This window comes from Zootoca vivipara, chromosome 15 (assembly GCF_965207765.1).
Source record: "Zootoca vivipara chromosome 15, rZooViv2.hap1.1, whole genome shotgun sequence".
Taxonomy (NCBI): Eukaryota; Metazoa; Chordata; class Lepidosauria; order Squamata; family Lacertidae; genus Zootoca; species Zootoca vivipara.
The window spans coordinates 10045421-10063924 of record NC_142598.1 but is presented as its reverse complement, the minus strand read 5'-3'; the positions used below and the strand labels follow the sequence as shown (position 1 = coordinate 10063924).

The 18504-nt window shown below is 47.5% G+C and overlaps 1 protein-coding gene across 5 annotated transcripts in view; it reads right to left on the bottom strand.

The window, feature by feature from the left end:
- Positions 1–1660: 1660 nt before the first annotated feature.
- Positions 1661–18504, bottom strand: part of RGL3 (ral guanine nucleotide dissociation stimulator like 3) — a 41384-nt gene continuing 24540 nt past the window's right edge. For 4 of the 5 annotated variants that reach the window (XM_060268685.2, XM_035141290.3, XM_060268687.2 and 1 more), the window contains 8 exons: positions 16657–16734; positions 15684–15716; positions 15329–15450; positions 13446–13535; positions 12029–12173; positions 4273–4422; positions 3102–3216; positions 1661–3011 (listed from right to left, as the gene is read on the bottom strand). In XM_060268685.2, the coding sequence (XP_060124668.2) occupies positions 2410–3011; positions 3102–3216; positions 4273–4422; positions 12029–12173; positions 13446–13535; positions 15329–15450; positions 15684–15716; positions 16657–16734 (1335 nt within the window). In that variant the 3' untranslated portion in view covers positions 1661–2409. The remainder of the gene's footprint in view (positions 3012–3101; positions 3217–4272; positions 4423–12028; positions 12174–13445; positions 13536–15328; positions 15451–15683; positions 15717–16656; positions 16735–18504) is intronic. The other variant, XM_060268686.2, reaches the window with a different exon arrangement.

The window sequence follows — 18504 nt, the reverse complement described above, 5'->3', positions numbered from 1 at the left end:
TCCTATCCTTTAACACAGGCATCCCCAGACTTGGCCCTCCAGATGTTTTGGGACTACAACTCCCATCATCCCTGACCACTGGTCCTGTTAGCTAGGAATGATGGGAGTTGTAGTCCCAAAACTTCTGGAGGGCCGAGTTTGGGGATGCCTACTTTAACATATCTCACTGCCTTCCAGTGATTGGCTGGAAATTTATAGTTAATTATATTAAACCATAGCTAGGGATTTCGGGACCAGGGGTTGATTATATGCTCATTAACTCAAAACTGTAACAGGGAAACCTGAACTGTATGGCAGTCATAGTTGAATAGCCCCTTGATATTGCTAAGGCTGAACAAAGAACTTACCGTATTGGCCCAAATATAAGTCGCATTATTATTTTTTCCAAATTCTGACTGTGAAAAGTTAAAGTGCGGCTTAAATTCGTGACCTTACAAAAATGGGCTTTTACGATATCGCTGCTGAAACAGACATACAGTAAAACGGAACAAAAAATGTTTTATTGCCGATTTGCGAGCTTGAGACTGTTCGTTTGCCATTTACGGGTGTGAGTGCTTGCGGCATTATAGCAATTGAATAGCGAGTTGCAATTTGAGCGATTGTACGGTAACTTTGTGGGCTTGCAAGATCAAAGGCTTAAATTGGCTCGGAGTTACAATCCTACCAACCGCAGCGATTTTCAGCCTGTAACCCAATTTTAAGGGAGTGGCTTAAATTTGGGTATTGTCTCCCCCCACCCTGAATTTTAAAGGTGCGGCTTATTTGCGGGTGTGGCTTGTATTCAGGCCAATACGGTAAGTATTTCCTTGACTGCTTTGCAAATTCCAGTGTCAGGGGCTGCTGCAGAGGAGGAGGAGTGGTGGTGGAGACTGCTTCCCCATCCTGACCCTTCCAGGGAAGAGGAAGAGGAAGACTGTATAGATTTACAACAGTGGTTTGCGGGAGGTCACAACCATACCAGCCAAGTTGCTGTCAGAGAAATAAGGGACCAGGCCGGAAATAGCAGACCGGAAGTAGCGCTGCTGCCATTTTGGAACTGGGCGGAGCATGCTCAGAAGTGACTTTTGATGCTGCTTTGCCCAGTTCCAAAATGGCCGCCGCGCCAGAAGTCGCACTGCAGCCATTTTGGAACTGGGCAGAGCAGCATCAAAGTCGCTTCTGAGCATGCTCCGCCCAGTTCCAAAATGGCCGCCGCGCCAGAATAAACCGGGGGAAAACAAAAAAATCAGTTTTTTCAGCTAGGAACAGCTGGGAAAACGGGGATTTCCCAGGGAAAACGGGAGACTTGGCAGCTATGGTCACAACTCAGGGGCAGATGAGTGGAAAAGTAGGGAAATCATGGGAGAGTAGGAGCAGGCAGAGCCACAGCAGCAGCTGGCTGGCACATTGTCATTGGAAGGATTCCAGACCCTCCATCTCCCAGAACCCGGCAAGCCTTAAAAGTAGGAGAGCAAAGAGCTCAAAGGCAGAGGGCATGTAGCAGCACCCATAGAGGTGATGCATGAGGAAGTGGGAGAGATTGGGGGGGGGGGTGGAAATTCAAGAGGCTGGGTTCTATAGCCTCTCTCTGTCAATACTGAAATAAAAAAAATGATGGACTATGCCGAAATGGCGAAATGAACTGGGTAGCTCAGAAATCAAGAAGACAAGAACTTTAAGAAAGAATGAGAAAAGTTTATAATTTATTTACGAGACCACTGTAAGCAGGTTATTTTAACCACACTTGTAAAGTAATGGAAAGTATGGATAATTTAGAACAGGCATCCCCAAAACTTCGGCCCTCCAGATGTTTTGGACTACAATTCCCATCTTCCCCGACCAGTGGTCCTGTTAGCTAGGGATCATGGGAGTTGTAGGCCAAAACATCTGGAGGGCCGTAGTTTGGGGGATGCCTGATTTAGAAGGATTAAAAATTTGGATAAGTACTGATTTGCAGTTGTTATTACTAGGACCCCTGGAAGCGATGGGGGGAAGTCAGGAGATTCAGTGTAATCTCAATATTTGGATTTGGAATTGTTTTCTGTTACATGTTTATACTTAAAAACAAAAAACAAAATTAAAAAATATATTTTAAAAAATAAAGTCACTGATGGCAAATGTCATAAATCAAAAAGAGAAGAAACAAAACACCAGGACACTGGCATCGTGTGGCACCTCTGATCTCCGCTGGCAAGACTCTGCATACCTGGATACCTGCACATCAGCTGTGTTTTGTACTGGATGGCCTGTAAGCCCATCTCTCTTGGCTCTACAGTTCTAGGATTACTGAGGGGAGGCCGGGGAAGGCACAGCTATGGAACCTCACAGTGGCCAATCCATTAACGTCATAGCTTCCTCGTGGGGCACTCAGTTATCCTGGCCATTTGCCTGTGGTCTCATGGAGGGGGGGAGTCTCTATTCGTGACTATATTAGCTGTGGCCCTGAGTGCCCAGTTTTAGGTCAGGACTGCTCAGAGCGTCTAGAGTTTGGGAAGCTGAAAGGCGAGGGATGTCACAGTGACTAAAAGACCCTGACCAACGGGATGCCCCTGAGGAGTAGCAAAGGGGCGACTGGCATGAAGAAGCAGGAGTCTTTGGCCTCTGCGAGGAGGAGGGCAGAACAACATGGGATAGAGCTGGACCGAAGGGTGAGTGGTGAGAAAGAGGCAGGGGGGAAGGAGGAGAGCTCGGAGCGTCACTTGGCGGCTGCTGTGTCCCTGTGGGTCTGGAGGAAGGTGATGGAAATGGGGGTGCCAGGAGACACGAAGCTAGCCAGAGCTGTGGGGATGTTGGGCCATGTGGGGACAGGCTAGAAGGGCCTAGGTGTGGAGAGCTGCAAGAAGATGAAGAGGCAGCGAGAGCTCCGGCGCCACGGTCCTTGCGTGTGTGGGTGCCGTGGAGCGTGGTTTTGCTACCAGGCTGCATTGTCCCAATGGAGTTGGGGGCTCCTTCCTTGTGGCAGAGGAGGAAGTCGTGGGGGCCAGCGGGGTTCATAGCGTAGAAGGCATTGGCGCCGTCGGGGATCAGTAGCTCTTGAAGGATAAAGAGAGAGAGAGAGAACATGAGTGATGCCAACAATGTTGCGCCCTCCACCCGGCTCCCTTGCATCCCCCTCTCCTCACCTTGGCCATCTCCCAACAGCTGCAGGAGCCGGTAGTTGTGCAGCGAGTGCCCTTCCAAGTTGTGCTTCTGCAGTGCGCGCTGAACTACAGCCGTGGTCTTATCCTGGCTGGTGATCTGCGGGGGAAAGTCATCCGCTTATGAGCCGCAGGGGAGGGCACAGGGGAGGCCCAGCAACGTGGCAACACAACGTAGAAGGTGTTCAGAGAGGGGCAGGGGAGAATATTAACGGAAGTAGTGAAAACCTACTTCATACCTAATGCTAGCCGAATCAAAAAAGTGTCGGGCTAAACCAGGGATGGGGGGAGGGTTACCTGTGGCTTTCTTGGCATTTGTTGGGCTCCAACCCGCATGAGGTGGGATGAAGCCAATTGTAATGGGCCAGGAGTTGGCTTCACCTGCTGAGCAGCAGCCTGAAGGAGCAGAAGGAGAAGTGACTCCACCTGCTGCTGATCAGCCTTCTTGCTCCTGATGAGAACCAGCTTGGCTCCAGCTTTCTTAAGCAGGGTTTCCAGCCTCAGGCAGTTGCTGGAAACAACATTTGTCATTCCTGGCCAGATCTAGCTGCTTCTTGCTTCTTGTGACCTCGGCTTTCTTGACTCCCGGACCGTCTGACTACACGAACTGAGATACTCCTTGTTATGTATTCAATTGTTTGTGTCTGCCTGAGCTTGAGTCTGGACTAAGGATTCTGAGCTCCTGTGTTCTGATTCAATACAGGATGTCCAATCATAGAACGTTTCAAGATTTGGGCCTTTGCCAGTGGCCCTTGAACTATGAGTCGTGATTCGCAGCTTGGAAGTTTAGACAGCCAATCACGTTAGGAGCGGGAATGGCCCAGGCTTTCAGGAATGTATATAAGCAGTTGCTATGCCCCTGTTTCCCAGTTAAGTAGTTCAATAAAGGTTCTTGCTGTTATCACTGCGTCCTGCTTCATGGGCTTCTCCCTCTTCATGGGCTTCTCCCTGGCTGGCAGCACAGGACTATGACACTGTTTGCCTCAGGTGGTGGATCTGACCCTTGCCCTGCCCCGCCATTGTGTCGCTACCTGTTCCTCTGGGACTTTGCCCATGCTGCTGAAGCAGTGTTGTTGCCCTCACTGTGCAGGGCCTCTATACGCTCCCCCCCCCCGGCTGGCCGGAAATCTTCACCCCCAAAGGCGGACAAACTCACCACAATGCTGCGGTAAAGGTTGCCATTTCCATGCACATCATCCATGCTGACGCGGATAATGCGTGACTCTGTCCCTCTTTGCTTGGAGATGGGAGATGGCGGGGGCTGCTCGAGCGGAAGGCAGGGCCTTAGCTGCGATAAAGACAGATTCTGGTGAGGGGAAGACAATCAAAAAGGGACCAGGAGATGAATCTGTGAGTTGTGACTCCCTCCATCACTTTCCGTCCCACATTTCCATTACCTCTCTGGCCAACAACACCATCAAAACATCTCGCTCAGGGACTTCTGGTCTGTCGCGCTGGCAATGAGGTGCAGAAACCTCGACCTCCGAGGTTTCTGGCTTCGTGGGGGGGGGGGGGAATCCCGTGAGGGCCACACAGATTCCCACAAGAACCCCGGGTAGAGCGTCCCGGGGGCGAAGTAGCCCGGCAGAGCCCCAAGGCGACTCCTCCGCTGCCTGGTAAGCTCGTGAGAGCCTCGAGAGTCAGCGGAGTGGCAGTTGCGGGAGCCATTTTGGGCGCCATTGTTACCTCCACGCAGCAAAGCTCCGTGCCTCCAGCCTGCAAGCGGTGGATTCTTCCTTTAAAAAGATCAGATCTGGAATAAGTAAGTCAAATTTTCGATTTGGATTAAGAAATTTGGCGCTGGGAGGAGGCGTAAAAGGGAAGTCACCCCCCCCCCAACTGAGTAATGGACGATGCAGTAAAGCCATGGAAAGCTCAGAAATTTTGCTTTAAAAAACCTTTTCCTGATGCAGAGTAAGGAAAAAGGAAAAAAAGTGCTTAAGAACTCTGCAAAAGACTGTGATCTGTTAAGGGGAAACCCCCCTGTGAACTTGGAGTCGGGTCAAAGGAAGGACCGGCTAGCCGTCTTTATGACGTCACTATGGGAAAGAATGTGCCTGTCTGTATGAGACTGAGACTGAGAGCTACAGACAAGCAAAATAAGAAGTTTTAAAAAACAGATTTTAAAGGCTACTCAGTGTTGAATTTGAGACTGAATAACAAGAAAAAAGTAAAGAAAGAGGTTGGATCCAGTTCAGATGGGACCTTAATCTTTTTATATTTGGGAAATATAAAATAAGGACAATAACAACACCACCTCCTGCTCTGCAACAAGTATGGAGGCGGAAAGCATCAACAGGAAGGAAGAGAAGGTTCTGGACTGTGAGAACAACAGCACAAAGTGGGACTTGATTTTGACAACAATTTTGGAAATGACAGAGGAGATGCGTAAGCGTAATCGCAAAGGTGTTCTAACAAGTTTGGATGGAAAGACTGGTGAACTAACAGAAAAGAATTTTCTTTTTCTTTTTTTAACATACTTTTTATTAATTTTACAAAATACAAAAAAACAAAAAAACGGTACATACTTAAACCCCTTTTCCACCTCCTTCCTACCCACCCACATGGGTCCTCCCCTGCCACAGAAGTATCCCATGTTTGTGAACAGTCAGAAATGGTCCATTTTATGCTTGGATTTCTGTCCTCCTCCCCCTCCCCTGACCCCAAAGCCCCCCCCTGCCACCAGGGAGCTCCAGCAAACCAGGGCAGTACGCAGGAGGACATCCATCCAACCATCTATTGTTATACCAAAAAAAGAGAAAAATAGAAATAGGAAAAAAAGGGGAAAAAGAAAGGGCGAAGAAAAAAAAGAAAAAGAAAAAAACAATACAAAACAGAAAAATTTTTCTTGCATTCATAGTTGAAAAACCATATTTTATGGGCTTCCCCTCCCCCCCTTCCCCGGTTTTCATCCCTTTTTTATCATCTGCAACAGTTTCTTACTTTATAAAAATACACCTTTGTATCTTATACAACTTATAAATCAATTGTTAACATTTTCATCTAATATTCAAATCACTGAAAATTCAAACTCCCATTTTCTCTTCCCGTGCCTAATTTTTTTTTTCTCCCTCTATAAGCCTCCATATTTTCACATTTTCCAAAATCCATTCACTTTTAAAACTATAACTATTCTCAATTTAACCTTACATCCCCGATTACCGGCTCCACCCCCCCCAATCCAGCAAATTCCAAAATCAGCAGACCAGTTATAAACCTGTTAATCCATCCTTATAATCACAACATCACTTTCCCTTCACCCCACCCCCTGTTTACAGTCTCTTGCCATCCAGGTCACCATACAGGACCCCTGAATTTCTTCTCTTCTCTGCATATTTTTTCCTTCTTCCCTGTGGGCGTTCTGGAGTTCCAATAATACCAATCGTGCCCCCCTCAAAGGCAGGGCACTCCATCCAACTTTTTGTAGAGTAGAGTCATCATTTTTTTCATGGTGTGTTTCATTTTGTGTTGAATCATCACAGTCCTCATCTTCATCTTTTCCTTCCCCATCATTGTCATTCTCACATTGCTCTTTTTCAGTGTCAAAAGCTTCATCTCCTAGAAAATCATATTCCGCCATCACCTCCTGAAATTTCTGCTGTAACTCCTGTCGTCGTGTCTCCTCTTGACATAACTCTATTCTTGTTTCCCACATTAAGGTCAAAACAGACCGCTGGAACTCAGGGGAACACTTTTTTGTTGACATATTTCAGTCCTGCCAAGGTCAAAACTTATCACGTGGGGTGGAATATGATCACAGTTTATTTTCTCGACTCCATTTTAACAAGCTGGCTGCATTCTTCAAGTCTTGTTGACAATAAAGTTCGAACTCACATTTCACAAGCACTTAAGCCAAAAAAGAAATTCCACAAAGTCCAGAAATACAAAGTGAAGTAAAAATTGACTTATAAATCCTGATCAACTCACTGGATTGCCTGGGCTGCCGGCTCCCGAGGGAAAGAAAGGTTTTTCTTAGGCTTTACCTCATTGCTGCAGGGCAGTCATAAACCACAGTCTCTCTCCCCTTTTCACCCTGCATCAAAGGGGATATTCTCTTTGATGCCTTTGAGGGATCCTTTTGAATTACAAATCTTCTGTTTATGGCTTCGGGTTTCTATTTACTGTCTCTTTGTTGCCGTGGGGGGGGGGTGGCTTCCTCTTTTCTCCCCTCTCTCCCAGACCAAATTGTTTTATAATCCAAATCGTGAGGTTACTTACAGTCTTTTCCAATCGTTTTATTTTCGGAAGAATCCAGCGCTCTCCGCCTTCGGCTTGAAGCTTCTCCCTGCTAGAATAACGTTGCCGCTCAAAATGGCCCCCGCGACTTCTACCCTCCTCGCTCCGGAGCTCTTATTAGAGCTAACCGAAGAGTTGGGGAGTCCGGATTGGGTCTGTGCCGAGCAAATTGCCCTCGGGACGCCCTTCCCGAGGTTCTAAGGGGCGCAGCGTTGCTCTCGCTGCCCTCCCCACTCCTAGCAGAGACGGGCCGTCTCGGAGACGAGACGAAACCCCGCCGATCGACGCTGGCGCTGAACCCGGAAGCTAGAAAAGAATTTTCAACTAGATGATTCACATGAACTTAGAGAGGAAGAAGAGGGAGAAGATGAAGAAAGACCAGGGGATGGACTAGAAGAAGACACATGCTGTGACTTGACTATGGGGAAAACTCCGGAAATGACAGAGGACAACCGCAATCCTGAAGGAGAGAAGTTTGCTGACTCAAAAGAACTGATTTATGAGACAGAAGAGGAAGAAATCACTGTTCCACTGGTGGGAGGGGTGGAACAGGGAAGGGATGGAGAAGAAATCATTGTTTCACCAGTGGGAGGGGTAGAACAGCAAAGGGACTCGATTCAAAAGCCCCCCCAAAAGGGGAAAAATAAAAAGGTTGTTACCCCAGTGAGAGAGGGGGAGAAGGAAGTAGGTGGGGGGCTGAAAGAGATTGAGGATAAAATGTTGGGAATACAGCAGGGGAGAGAAAGGGGTGAGCAAAATTTAGAATGTGACAGAACAGGAGTGGGGTGAGGAGGAATTGAGATGATTTTTATGGGTGGATTAAACACGGTCTGAACTCAGAATGCAATAAGGTGCTGGCTGTAATCTCTGGAGACACCGATTCCAAGGAAAGGGGGGAGATCTAGTTTTTAGGGTGGCATGAAAGGGAAGAAGATTTTGGAAATTAATTATGAATATTTTTGGGTAAAAGGTTAAAGAATATTAGGTAATAAAGGTAAAGAGAAGTAAGTTTGGGTAAATGATTAAGAAAAAAAGAGTTATAAATTGGAAGAAATAAGGTAATTTTAGATTTAGAAACTGCAATAATTAGTAACTGGTAAGGAACTCAAGAAGGGGAAATGAGGAAGTCCGAAATATTTAGATCAGAAATGGGAGAATAGGATAATGCTATATGCCTTTTTATTTTTAATATGGGTTTTTTCTTTCTTTGTATTTTTTCTTCACATTCCTATATGTAATGAATAAGAATGATTCAAGAATAAGGCTACGAAATGAGATATAAGATGTAATTTTATGATGTCTAGATGAGATGTAGAAATGATAAGAGTAAATTATAAACAAGGATTGTAAGAAGGGGAAGTGAAGATATTAGAAGAAGTAAGAGGTGATATACATTGTCTTTTTTGTATTTTGTATTTTCGTATCTTTTTTATATCCTTTTATATTTTTTTCCTTGTTTTTCTCTTTTTTTGTATTATTTTTTCTTTTCTTTTTTTTCCTATGTAAAATCTAATAAAAAAACACCATCTCGCTCAGAATGTATCGCTTGCTGATACAACGCTGATATGTGCATCGATGCTAAATGAAAGCTGGCTCTCCCCTGGGTTCCCAGATGTTGTTGGATGACAACTCCCATCAACCCTGACCACTACCGTAGCTCTGTGGCTAAGTACCCCATGGAGAAATCCAGGATCGGCAGCCGCGCGACACTGGAAGTTGCATGGACGCAACTTCCGGTGTTGCTTTGCCCATCTATGGGCACCGAAAATGGCCGGCGCCGGAAGTTGCACCTACGCATGTCCGGAAGTGCGTAGACACGACTTCTGGTGCCAGCGTCGGCCATTTTCGGTGCCCATAGATGGGCAAAGTGACACCGGAAGGTGCGTCTATGCACTTCCGTAGATGCGACTTCCGGCGCCGGCCATTTTCTGGTACCCATAGATGGGCAAAGCGGCACCAGAAAAATGGCCGACGACAGGAACAAAAATAAGGGAAATTAACGGGAGAGGAGCTGGAACGGGAGACCTCCAGGAAACGGTAATCAAAACCTGGGGTTTCCCGGGAAATACAGGATACTTGGCAGCTGTGGGAGTTGTGGGTCAACAACTTTTGGTGACCAAAGGTGAAAGCATGGCTGCTCTTCAGGGCCGGCCTATCCAACAATATCAAAATAAGCTCCCATAAACAAGAGGGGAAGACTCAAGAATAAAAACAGACCTCAGAACACTCCAAGCAGCCTTTGGAAGGCACAGCCTATAGAATGATTCCTGCTACTCCCCGGAGGTGGAGGAGATGAGTGGGGGTGATAGGTGTGGAGGAAACAGAATGTCATGGGAGGTGTGCTGTCTTCCGGGCTCCCTATCTATCTGTCTGTCTATCTATCCATTAAAATTGTACACTGCCTTTCATCCTAAGATCCACAGGGCGGTTCACAGCATAAAAATACAAATCGAACATGCAAAACAAACCAATACCCGCCCCCCACGACACATTGAAAAGGTATTTATTTACAAAATACATATATCTAGAGATCTGCTTTTCCCAGGTGTCAGAGATGAGAATCTCACTATGTCTGTTTAGATTCTAAACACCCTAGAAGTGAAGTACTGTACTGTACTAATCAGTGGCTCCTTCAAGGGCATTTGATGCAAGCTTGAATACCTACCAAGTGCCCTGGACATCCCATTTTTTGCACGAGAGCACAGAGGCCGTTTTGGGTGCTGCGCTCTCACTCCTCCCCCCCTCAAAGAAAACAACAACACTTTATCTGGGCGAGAGTGAAGCACGGGTCATATGACTTGCCTGGGAGCACATCCCAGAAGATGCACACCCTAGTTTCAGCTCTCAAAAGTTGGGTGGCGTGAACTTGCACCAGGATGCACCCTAACATTTTATATTGCTGAAGTGGGGGTGGGGGTGGGAGAGTGGGACGGAGACTTCCCTAAATATTGTCTTTATTGGTCAAGCATACCATTTTTTCAGCCACAGGTGTAAAAAATGACTGGTAAATCATTACAGTCGTACCTCATGTTGCGCCCACTTCAGGTGGCATGCTTTCGTCATGCGTCCCGCAGCAAGCCAGAAGTACTGGAATGGATTACTTCTGGGTTTCGCTGCTCGTGCCTGCGCAGAAGTACCAAACCGCGCCGCGCACCTGCGCAGACACGATGCTTTTCACGTTGCGGGCTTTTCCCGTTATGGACGGGCCTCCGGAACGGATCCCGTCCGTAACACAAGGTACACCATTCTTGTATTATAATGATAGCTTTTAATATCTTTTCCTTTGACATGTGTTGTTTTGATAGGCTCATTTTTGGCTAGAAATGAAATCAGCCTACCACACCGATGTCGTCTCTTTGCACTCTTTGTGGCGACTGCATTACGAATCCCCAAGAGAATTTGCCTTCTGCCGCTGCCCCTTGCTCTCCTCTATATTTCACCACCATCACGGGTGCAACTGGCAGTAACACAAGTGCAGGCCTTTTGGGTGTGGGCACCCAGGCCGTGGAGCCCCCTCCCCAAAGAGGCTCTGCTGCCCCCTTTCCAGATGCTCTGTCACGGCTGTTTTATTTTGACAAGCATTTGGTTTATGATGTTTTTTTGCTCCCCTTCTGTTTTATAGCAACATACAGATTTCTGCATTTTATGTTACACCCTGCTTAGTTGTCTCGGTCACATAACGAGATATTCTAAGATTGTGAGTTGTTTCAGGGACCAAAAGAATGGGCCAGAGTGGTGCATGCTCTGGTTATCTCTCGCTTGGACTACTGCAATGCGCTCTACGTGGGGCTACCCTTGAAGGTGACCCAGAAACTACAACTAATCCAGAATGCGGCAGCTAGACTGGTGACTGGGAGTGGCCACCGAGACAACATAACACCGGTCTTGAAAGATCTACATTGGCTCCCAGTACGTACAATTCAAAGTGTTGGTGCTGACCTTTAAAGCCCTAAACGGCCTTGTCTCAGTATACCTGAAGGAGCGTCTCCACCCCCATCGTTCTGCCCGGACACTGAGGCCCAGTGCCGAGGGCCTTCTGGCGGTTCCCTCACTGCGAGAAGCAAAGCTACAGGGAACCAGGCAGAGGGCCTTCTCAGTAGTGGCACCCGCCCTGTGGAACACCCTCCCATCAGAGGTCAGAGAGATAAACAACTACCTGACATTTAGAAAATACCTAAAGGCATCCCTGTTTAGGGAAGTTTTTAATCTGTGATATTTGATGTATTTTAATGTTTGTTGGAAGCCGCCCAGAGTGGCAGGGGAAGCCCAGCCAGATGGGCAGGGTATAAATAATAAATTATTATTAGTAGTAGTAGCATAACTGAAGGAGCATCTCCACCCCCATTGTTCTGCCCGGATACTGAGGTCCAGCGCCGAGGGTCTTCTGGCGGTTCCCTCGCTACGAGAAGCCAAGTTACAGGGAACCAGGCAGAGGGCCTTCTCGGTAGTGGCGCCCACCCTGTGGAATGCCCTCCCACCAGAGGTCAAAGAGAACAACAATTACCAGACCTTTAGAAGGCATCTCAAGGCAGCCCTGTTTAGGGAAGCTTTTAATGTTTGATTTCTGTATTTTAATGTTTTGTTGGAAGCCGCCCAGAGTTGTTGTTGTTGTTGTTGTTGTTGTTGTTGTTGTTGTTGTTGTTGTTGTTGTTATTATATAAAGAAAAATAAGCTACCTTGCTAGTGGGGAGTCCCCGAGTTGGTGAACAAGGGGTGCTAGGCATATCTTCAGAGGAAAGGCTGCTGTAGGAGCCCAGCGGTGAGATTCCGGGCTTCTCAGGGCTTGGAGCAGCAGCAGAAGCTTCTGAGCCTAGAAGAAGTCTGCAAAGGAAGAACAGAGGCAGTTACTCGGGTGTGGGGGCATCATTGTCACCAAGACACATGACACTGGGCATAATAATAATAATAATAATAATAATAATAATAATAATAATAATAATGCAAATCTTGGGCTGGCATGGAGACCAGCAGATCCATCCATTGCCATACACTCACGGTGCGGCTTCAGCCATTGCACTGCCTCTCAACTTGAGTACTCCGAACTCTTGGGAAAAATCAGGTTGCCAACTTTTATTTTTCTTTTTACGTGGGACTCCTAGGACATGCAGTGAAGGGGAATTGAGCAGGCGATGCTTTCTCCAACAGCATACCCCTCCAACGTTCCTCAGATGAAAATAGGGACAGTTCTCACTGCCCGCAACAGACCGTTCTCGATTCCCCATTTTTAGTCGTCTCCCCCACACCAAAAGCATTTCTTATGAGAAGAAGGGCAAGTGCTATCAATACCACACCAACAGGGCACACACTATCTGCTGCCCTGGGAAAACTCATTAATCTCTATTTTATTTTACTTTATTTTATTCTTTGGAAGATTTACAAAAAGAAAATGTAGGATCAAATCAGAAGTCATGATGGCTTTCATAATTATAGGACTGTTCCTGGAAAATCAGGACACTTGGAGGGAATGCAGCGGTGTACCTGTAGGCCAGGCAAAGATTTGTCTGCCTGACAGCTGTTTTTGAAGATGCAATAACCTTGTCAGAAAAACATAGCTACTATGAGGAGGGAGGTGAGTAATCCCTTCCCTTAGGTAAAGCAGCCATTCTTCTAGATCAGGAATGGGGAACCTCAGCCAAGAACGCTGGCAAGCTGGTTTTTAATCCAAGGGTGGCCCAACTGCAAAAGTGTAATCATGCCAGGGCATGTGATTTTTTCGGAGGCAGACCAGGCCTAGTGGGAGGCAATGCCCAACCTCTCCATCTTCACTTGCTCTGCCTCAAATAAACAGCACAGGGTTCTCCAGGAGGCCGGAGGTCATTGGACAGAAGGGAAGCTTGTCCCAAGCATGGCAGGGGAGGAGCAGGGGGGCACGCAAGAGAAAAAGGCAGGGAAAGAGCAGAGGGGCCAGCCCGCCCATGAGGTGGACTGAAGCACCTGCCTCGGGCAGTAGAATCCCATGTGACCCTGGCAAGCGAGGCTTCGGCAGGAGGGAGCACCTTCCCATCTTGCCTTGGGTGGCAAAATGGGACGGGGCGTCCCCAAGGAGCAGGCACAGGAAATGTGCCCCCTCACGGAACCAGAAGGCTGACTTACGAACTGAAGCGCTTGGTCAGGCTGCGGTGCAGCTTCGGCGAGTTGGGACAGGAGTCAGCTGGTGGCTCAATCACACGGGAAATCCGGTAGCTGCAGAGGGAGGAGAGTAGAAGCATGGGGTATATATCCACCCAAGCATGGCCTCCCATTCTTCTCTGTTGGTGTTTCTCTGTTCCACTGTCCCTTCTGACACCCTGCTGCCCTGTAATTTCTCAAAAAGGACCTGCTTGGCTCTTTCCCTTGGCATATGCCTTGTGCCACCCTCACAGTTACACAGCCTGGTTTTTTTTTGGGGGGGGGACGACTGCAGGAAGGCCAGAAAAAAAGTTGTCTTCCTCTCTTCCTATCCTTTTAGCTTCTCTTGGTCCCGCCACCCTCTCAGGCACGCTTGGTGGGGACATGGGAGAGGGCCTTCTCGGTGGTGGCTGCCTCCAGACAACTCCCTCCCTGGAAAAGCCAGGCTGGCTCCCTCCTTGTCATCCTCCTGTCAGCTGGTGAAGACCTTTGTTGGGAGCTGAGTGCTTTTAAGGAAAGGATTGTTGCCATGCTGTTTATAATTGTAATTATTGGTATGCGAGGTGTGTGTGTGTGTGTGTGTGTAGTTTTTTTTCTTTGTTCTTAGTCAGGCATCCCCAAACTTCGGCCCTCCAGATGTTTTGGACTACAATTCCCATCTTCCCCGACCACTGGTCCTGTTAGCTAGGGATCATGGGAGTTGTAGGCCAAAACATTTGGAGGGCCGCAGTTTGGGGATGCCTGTTCTTAGTGGTTCTTATTTTTATCTGTAAGCTGCCTTGAGTCCCATCAGGGAAGAAGGCAGGGCATAAATAAATGCATAATAATAAATGAATAATTAGCTGTGTAGCCCACAGTGTGAACTTTCGGGGAATGGATTTAGATGGGAGATTGTTCTTGCTCTTGAGCTTGGGCGCCTAGGGAGGGCAGGACGGGTGCACATTCCCTGTGCATTTTTAGGTATCTGAGAAGTGAAGAGTTGCTATCCTGGTGGGAAAACAGTTTTGCTATAGGTCGGAGATATGTGACATTCCCTATCCCACTCTGTCACCATGGAGATACCAGGAGCCAGTGTGGTGCAGTGGTTAGAGTGTCTGACTAGGATATGGGAGACCAGGGTTCAAATCCCCACTCGGCTTTGAAGCTCACCAGTCACTACCTCTTGGAGAAAAAGGTGAGATATAAATGCAATCAATCAATCAATCAATCAATAATTTAGCTCCCCATATAAAACCCACAGGACCAAATAGACTCTATGTTAAATACACGTTTTTACAAACTTGCTTAGAACTGGAAACTTTCTTTTCCAGTAGAAGCAGCTGCACTGTGGCTCTGGTCTGGACTGGGAACACAGTGTGTGGAGATGAGGGAGTTAACCCTTCCTTCCTCATAGCGTTTTCCCATTAAAAAACACACCTCCTCTGCCCAAAGATGCTATTTACAGTAAACAGCGAAATGGTCCAGGGAGGAAACAATTAACTCAATCTCCACATACAGTGGTCATGATCCAGCAAAGGGCTGCGCAAAGTTACTTTTAATGGAATGGGGGAGGAGAAAGGGATCAACTCCAAGTACACTCGTAATGTGGACTTTTGGCTTTAGCTTAAGATGCTCCGATTGAACTCTGAAGTGGTACAAGTGATAATACTCCTAACTATAGACTTTCAACAACAAGAGCCCCTAGGTTGTATTCACTGTAGGAGTAAGTAGCACTTTGTACAACTGGAACAACTTGTGCAATCCTCCAGAGCAGATCAGCAAGAGGGAAATAGGGAAAGTCCTATTGCACAAGCAGTAGTCATTTAGTTGGCTGCCACCCACTATCAATCATTCTCTTCCTTGGCAGAGAACCCAACACCTTTGCCTACCTCTGCTCCTCAGAGAGCTGCTGCTGGTGGTGAAAGGCAAGACGGAAGGATGGGTTTGGGCAAAGATTGTACTCTTGACATGAATCCTGCAGCTGGCAGATCCAGGAGAGGATCACTGCTTCCTGGGGGGGGGGGGGGGGGAGAGAGAGAGAGAGAGAGAGAGAGAGAGAGAGAGAGAGAGAGAGAGAGAGAGAGAGAGAGAGAGAGACATTTCGCAGTTCCTGTGGTTTGAAAGGCAGTGATCTTCAGCCCAGTTCCCCATCCGATCATTCCCTTCCATTCCCAGCTCTGGGCACTGAGCTAAGAAATGCAGAATCCCACCCACCCACCCCCAGCATTCCCATCTTGGATTTACCTTGCGCCTCTTCTCAAAGTTAATGAGGTTGCTCTGTGGGATTGAAAAATAAGACAGGGATTGTGAGCAACACTAGGACACACCAACCATACTGCGGCGCTGTTTGAACCACCCTACCTCAGTGGTTTTCAAACAGGGGTGCCTTGAATGATGGTCGAGGGTGCAGCTGGCAACACTGACCTCCGTAGCTCTTTCCTTCCCTCCCTCCTCTGATGCCCTCTCGCTTCTCTGCCTCCCAAAGGCTTGCACAGTTGTTTGTTGCAGCGGCCCTGGCTACAAGCTCCCCAGGCGAATGGTCCCTCTAGGGCTGGCCAGGAGGTGCTTCCCAGGCCCCTATGGGGCAGGGTAAAGAGACACCTCTCTTTGGGGCAAGGGGCACAGCTCAGAGACCAGGGGCGGAAGCAGCAGCTGCCCTGAGGACTCCCAAGGAGAGAGGCGAGGAGGATGAAGGAACACTCCACAAGGGAGGGTGTTTGAAAAGGGGTGAGAGGCTGCCAGCTCTGCAGGTAAGGGGTGGCAGAACTGGGCTCCTGAGCCCCACAGGGGTGCCGCAGAAAGAATGGAGTTGGTCAAGGGAGCCGCGGACTCAAAAAGGTTGAAAACTTCTGCCCCATGTGGCTGCCAGCATTTGAAAAGCCTTTTGAAAAAAAGGTGCCGGTACGCACCATGAAGTTGTTACAGTAAGTGTCACACACTTTTAATGGAGGGGGAGTGGCAGTACTCCCTTACCCTTGAGTACCCCCAGGTAAAAAGTACTGGAAACCCCAAAGGAGGAGACAAAGGCTTCATTCACTGAACAAACTGAGTTATGTGACTCCCGAACCACCCCAAAGAGGTGGATCTGAAACACCTGCCCAACCCAAATGGCCAGGGATCTACAGGAAGTCATTTGCATTTCGTCAGAGGATGCTCAGCCACCCCAAAGAGGACAAGGGATGTTCTCGTGCCACTTCTTATTCCCCAAGATGCTCACCTCCACAAAATCTGGTAGTGCTGTGTCCAGCATGATTAGGTCCGTTAAAAAGGTGCCCAGATATGGGATGGTGGGAGCCTGCAACAAAGCACAATGGGACTCATGCCATCAGCCCTTTGATTGCCCAGTGCACCACCACCCCTTATGAATTGAAAACATTTAGTGACACTTCATTAGCAAGATGAAGTGTTTCCCTTCTTACTAGCAATGTCACTGCAAGGGATTGCAAAAGAGGTGGATGTGTTCAAATCTCTCTCTCTCTCTCTCTCTCTCTCTCTCTCTCTCTCTCTCTCTCTCTCTCTCTCTCTCTCTCTCTGTGTGTGTGTGTGTGTGTGTGTGTGTGTGTGTGAAAACAAAGCTGAAATTGGCAGATGTGTGCATTATCAGATGTAATGTAAAATCTCAAATATTTATAATTGTGGAGAGGAGAGAAGGTTAGGAGCAGTTGCAAACCCTTTAGCTGACAACTACTCTTGCTAAACTACTCTCCACATCCTGGAGAGTAGTGACTAGTGGGGTGCCACAGGGTTCAGACCTGGGCCCAGTCTTATTCAACAATGACTTGGATGATGGGCTTGAGGGCATCCTGAGCAAGTTTGCAGATGACATCAAATTGGGAGGGGTGGCTAATACCCCAGAGGACAGGATCAGACTTCAAAATGACCTTAACAGATTAGACAACTGGGCCAAAGCAAACAAGATAAATTTTAACAAGGAGAAATGTAAAGCACTACACTTGGGCCAAAAAAAAATGAAAGGCACAAATACAGGATGGGAGACACCTGGCTTGAGAGCAGTACATGTGAAAAGGATCTAACAGTCTTGGTAGACCACAAACTTGACATGAGTCAACAGTGTGATGCAGCAGCTAAAAAAGCCAATGCAATTCTGGGTTGCATCAACAGGAGTATAGCATCTAGATCAAGGGAAGTAATAGTACCACTGTATTCTGCTCTGGTCAGACCTCACCTGGAATACTGTGCCCAGATCTGGGCACCACAGTTCAAGAAGGATACTGACAAGCTGGAACGTGTCCAGAAGAGGGCAACCAAAATGGTCAAAGGCCTGGAAATGATGCCTTATGAGAAACGGCTTAGGGAGCTGGGCATGTTTAGCCTGGAGAAGAGAAGGTTAAGGGGTGATATGATAACCATGTTCGAATATATAAAAGGATGCCATATAGAGGAGGGAGAAAGGTTTTCTGCTGCTCCAGAGAAGCAGACACAGAGCAATGGATTCAAACTACAAGAAAGAAGATTCCACCTAAACATTAGGAAGAACTTCCTGACAGTAAGGGCTGTTCAGCAGTGGAATTTGCTACCAAGGAGTGTGGTGGAGTCTTCATCTTTGGAGGTCTTTAAGCAGAGGCTTGGCAGCCATCTGTCAAGAATGCTTTGGTGGTGTTTCCTGCTTGGCAGGGGGTTGGACTGGATGGCCCTTGTGGTCTCTTCCAACTCTATGATTCTATGATTCTAAAAACAAAAACAAAAGAGCACTATGTGGGACAGCTGCATAGTCTGGCATTGCAGAGAGTTGGACTATAGATGATCCTCATGGTCCCTTCCAACTCTAGTTTTCTAAGAGAAAGGGGAATACCAAAGGGTAGATGCCGCCACGCTGAAAGATGGATTTCTTGTGGGTGCATGATGAATATTATGTGGCACTCGCAACACGGCCAGTTCTACAGATCAAAGCTGTCAAGTGGCATATGTGAGAGAAGGTGATTCTCTCAAGTAAAAAAGTTTCCCTTTCTCTTCTATCCCACTTCTTCAAAGTCATCTTTGATGACATGTCATGGGCAGACTTTCATAGAACTGCACAATCAGAGAATTGTATATTTGGAAAGGA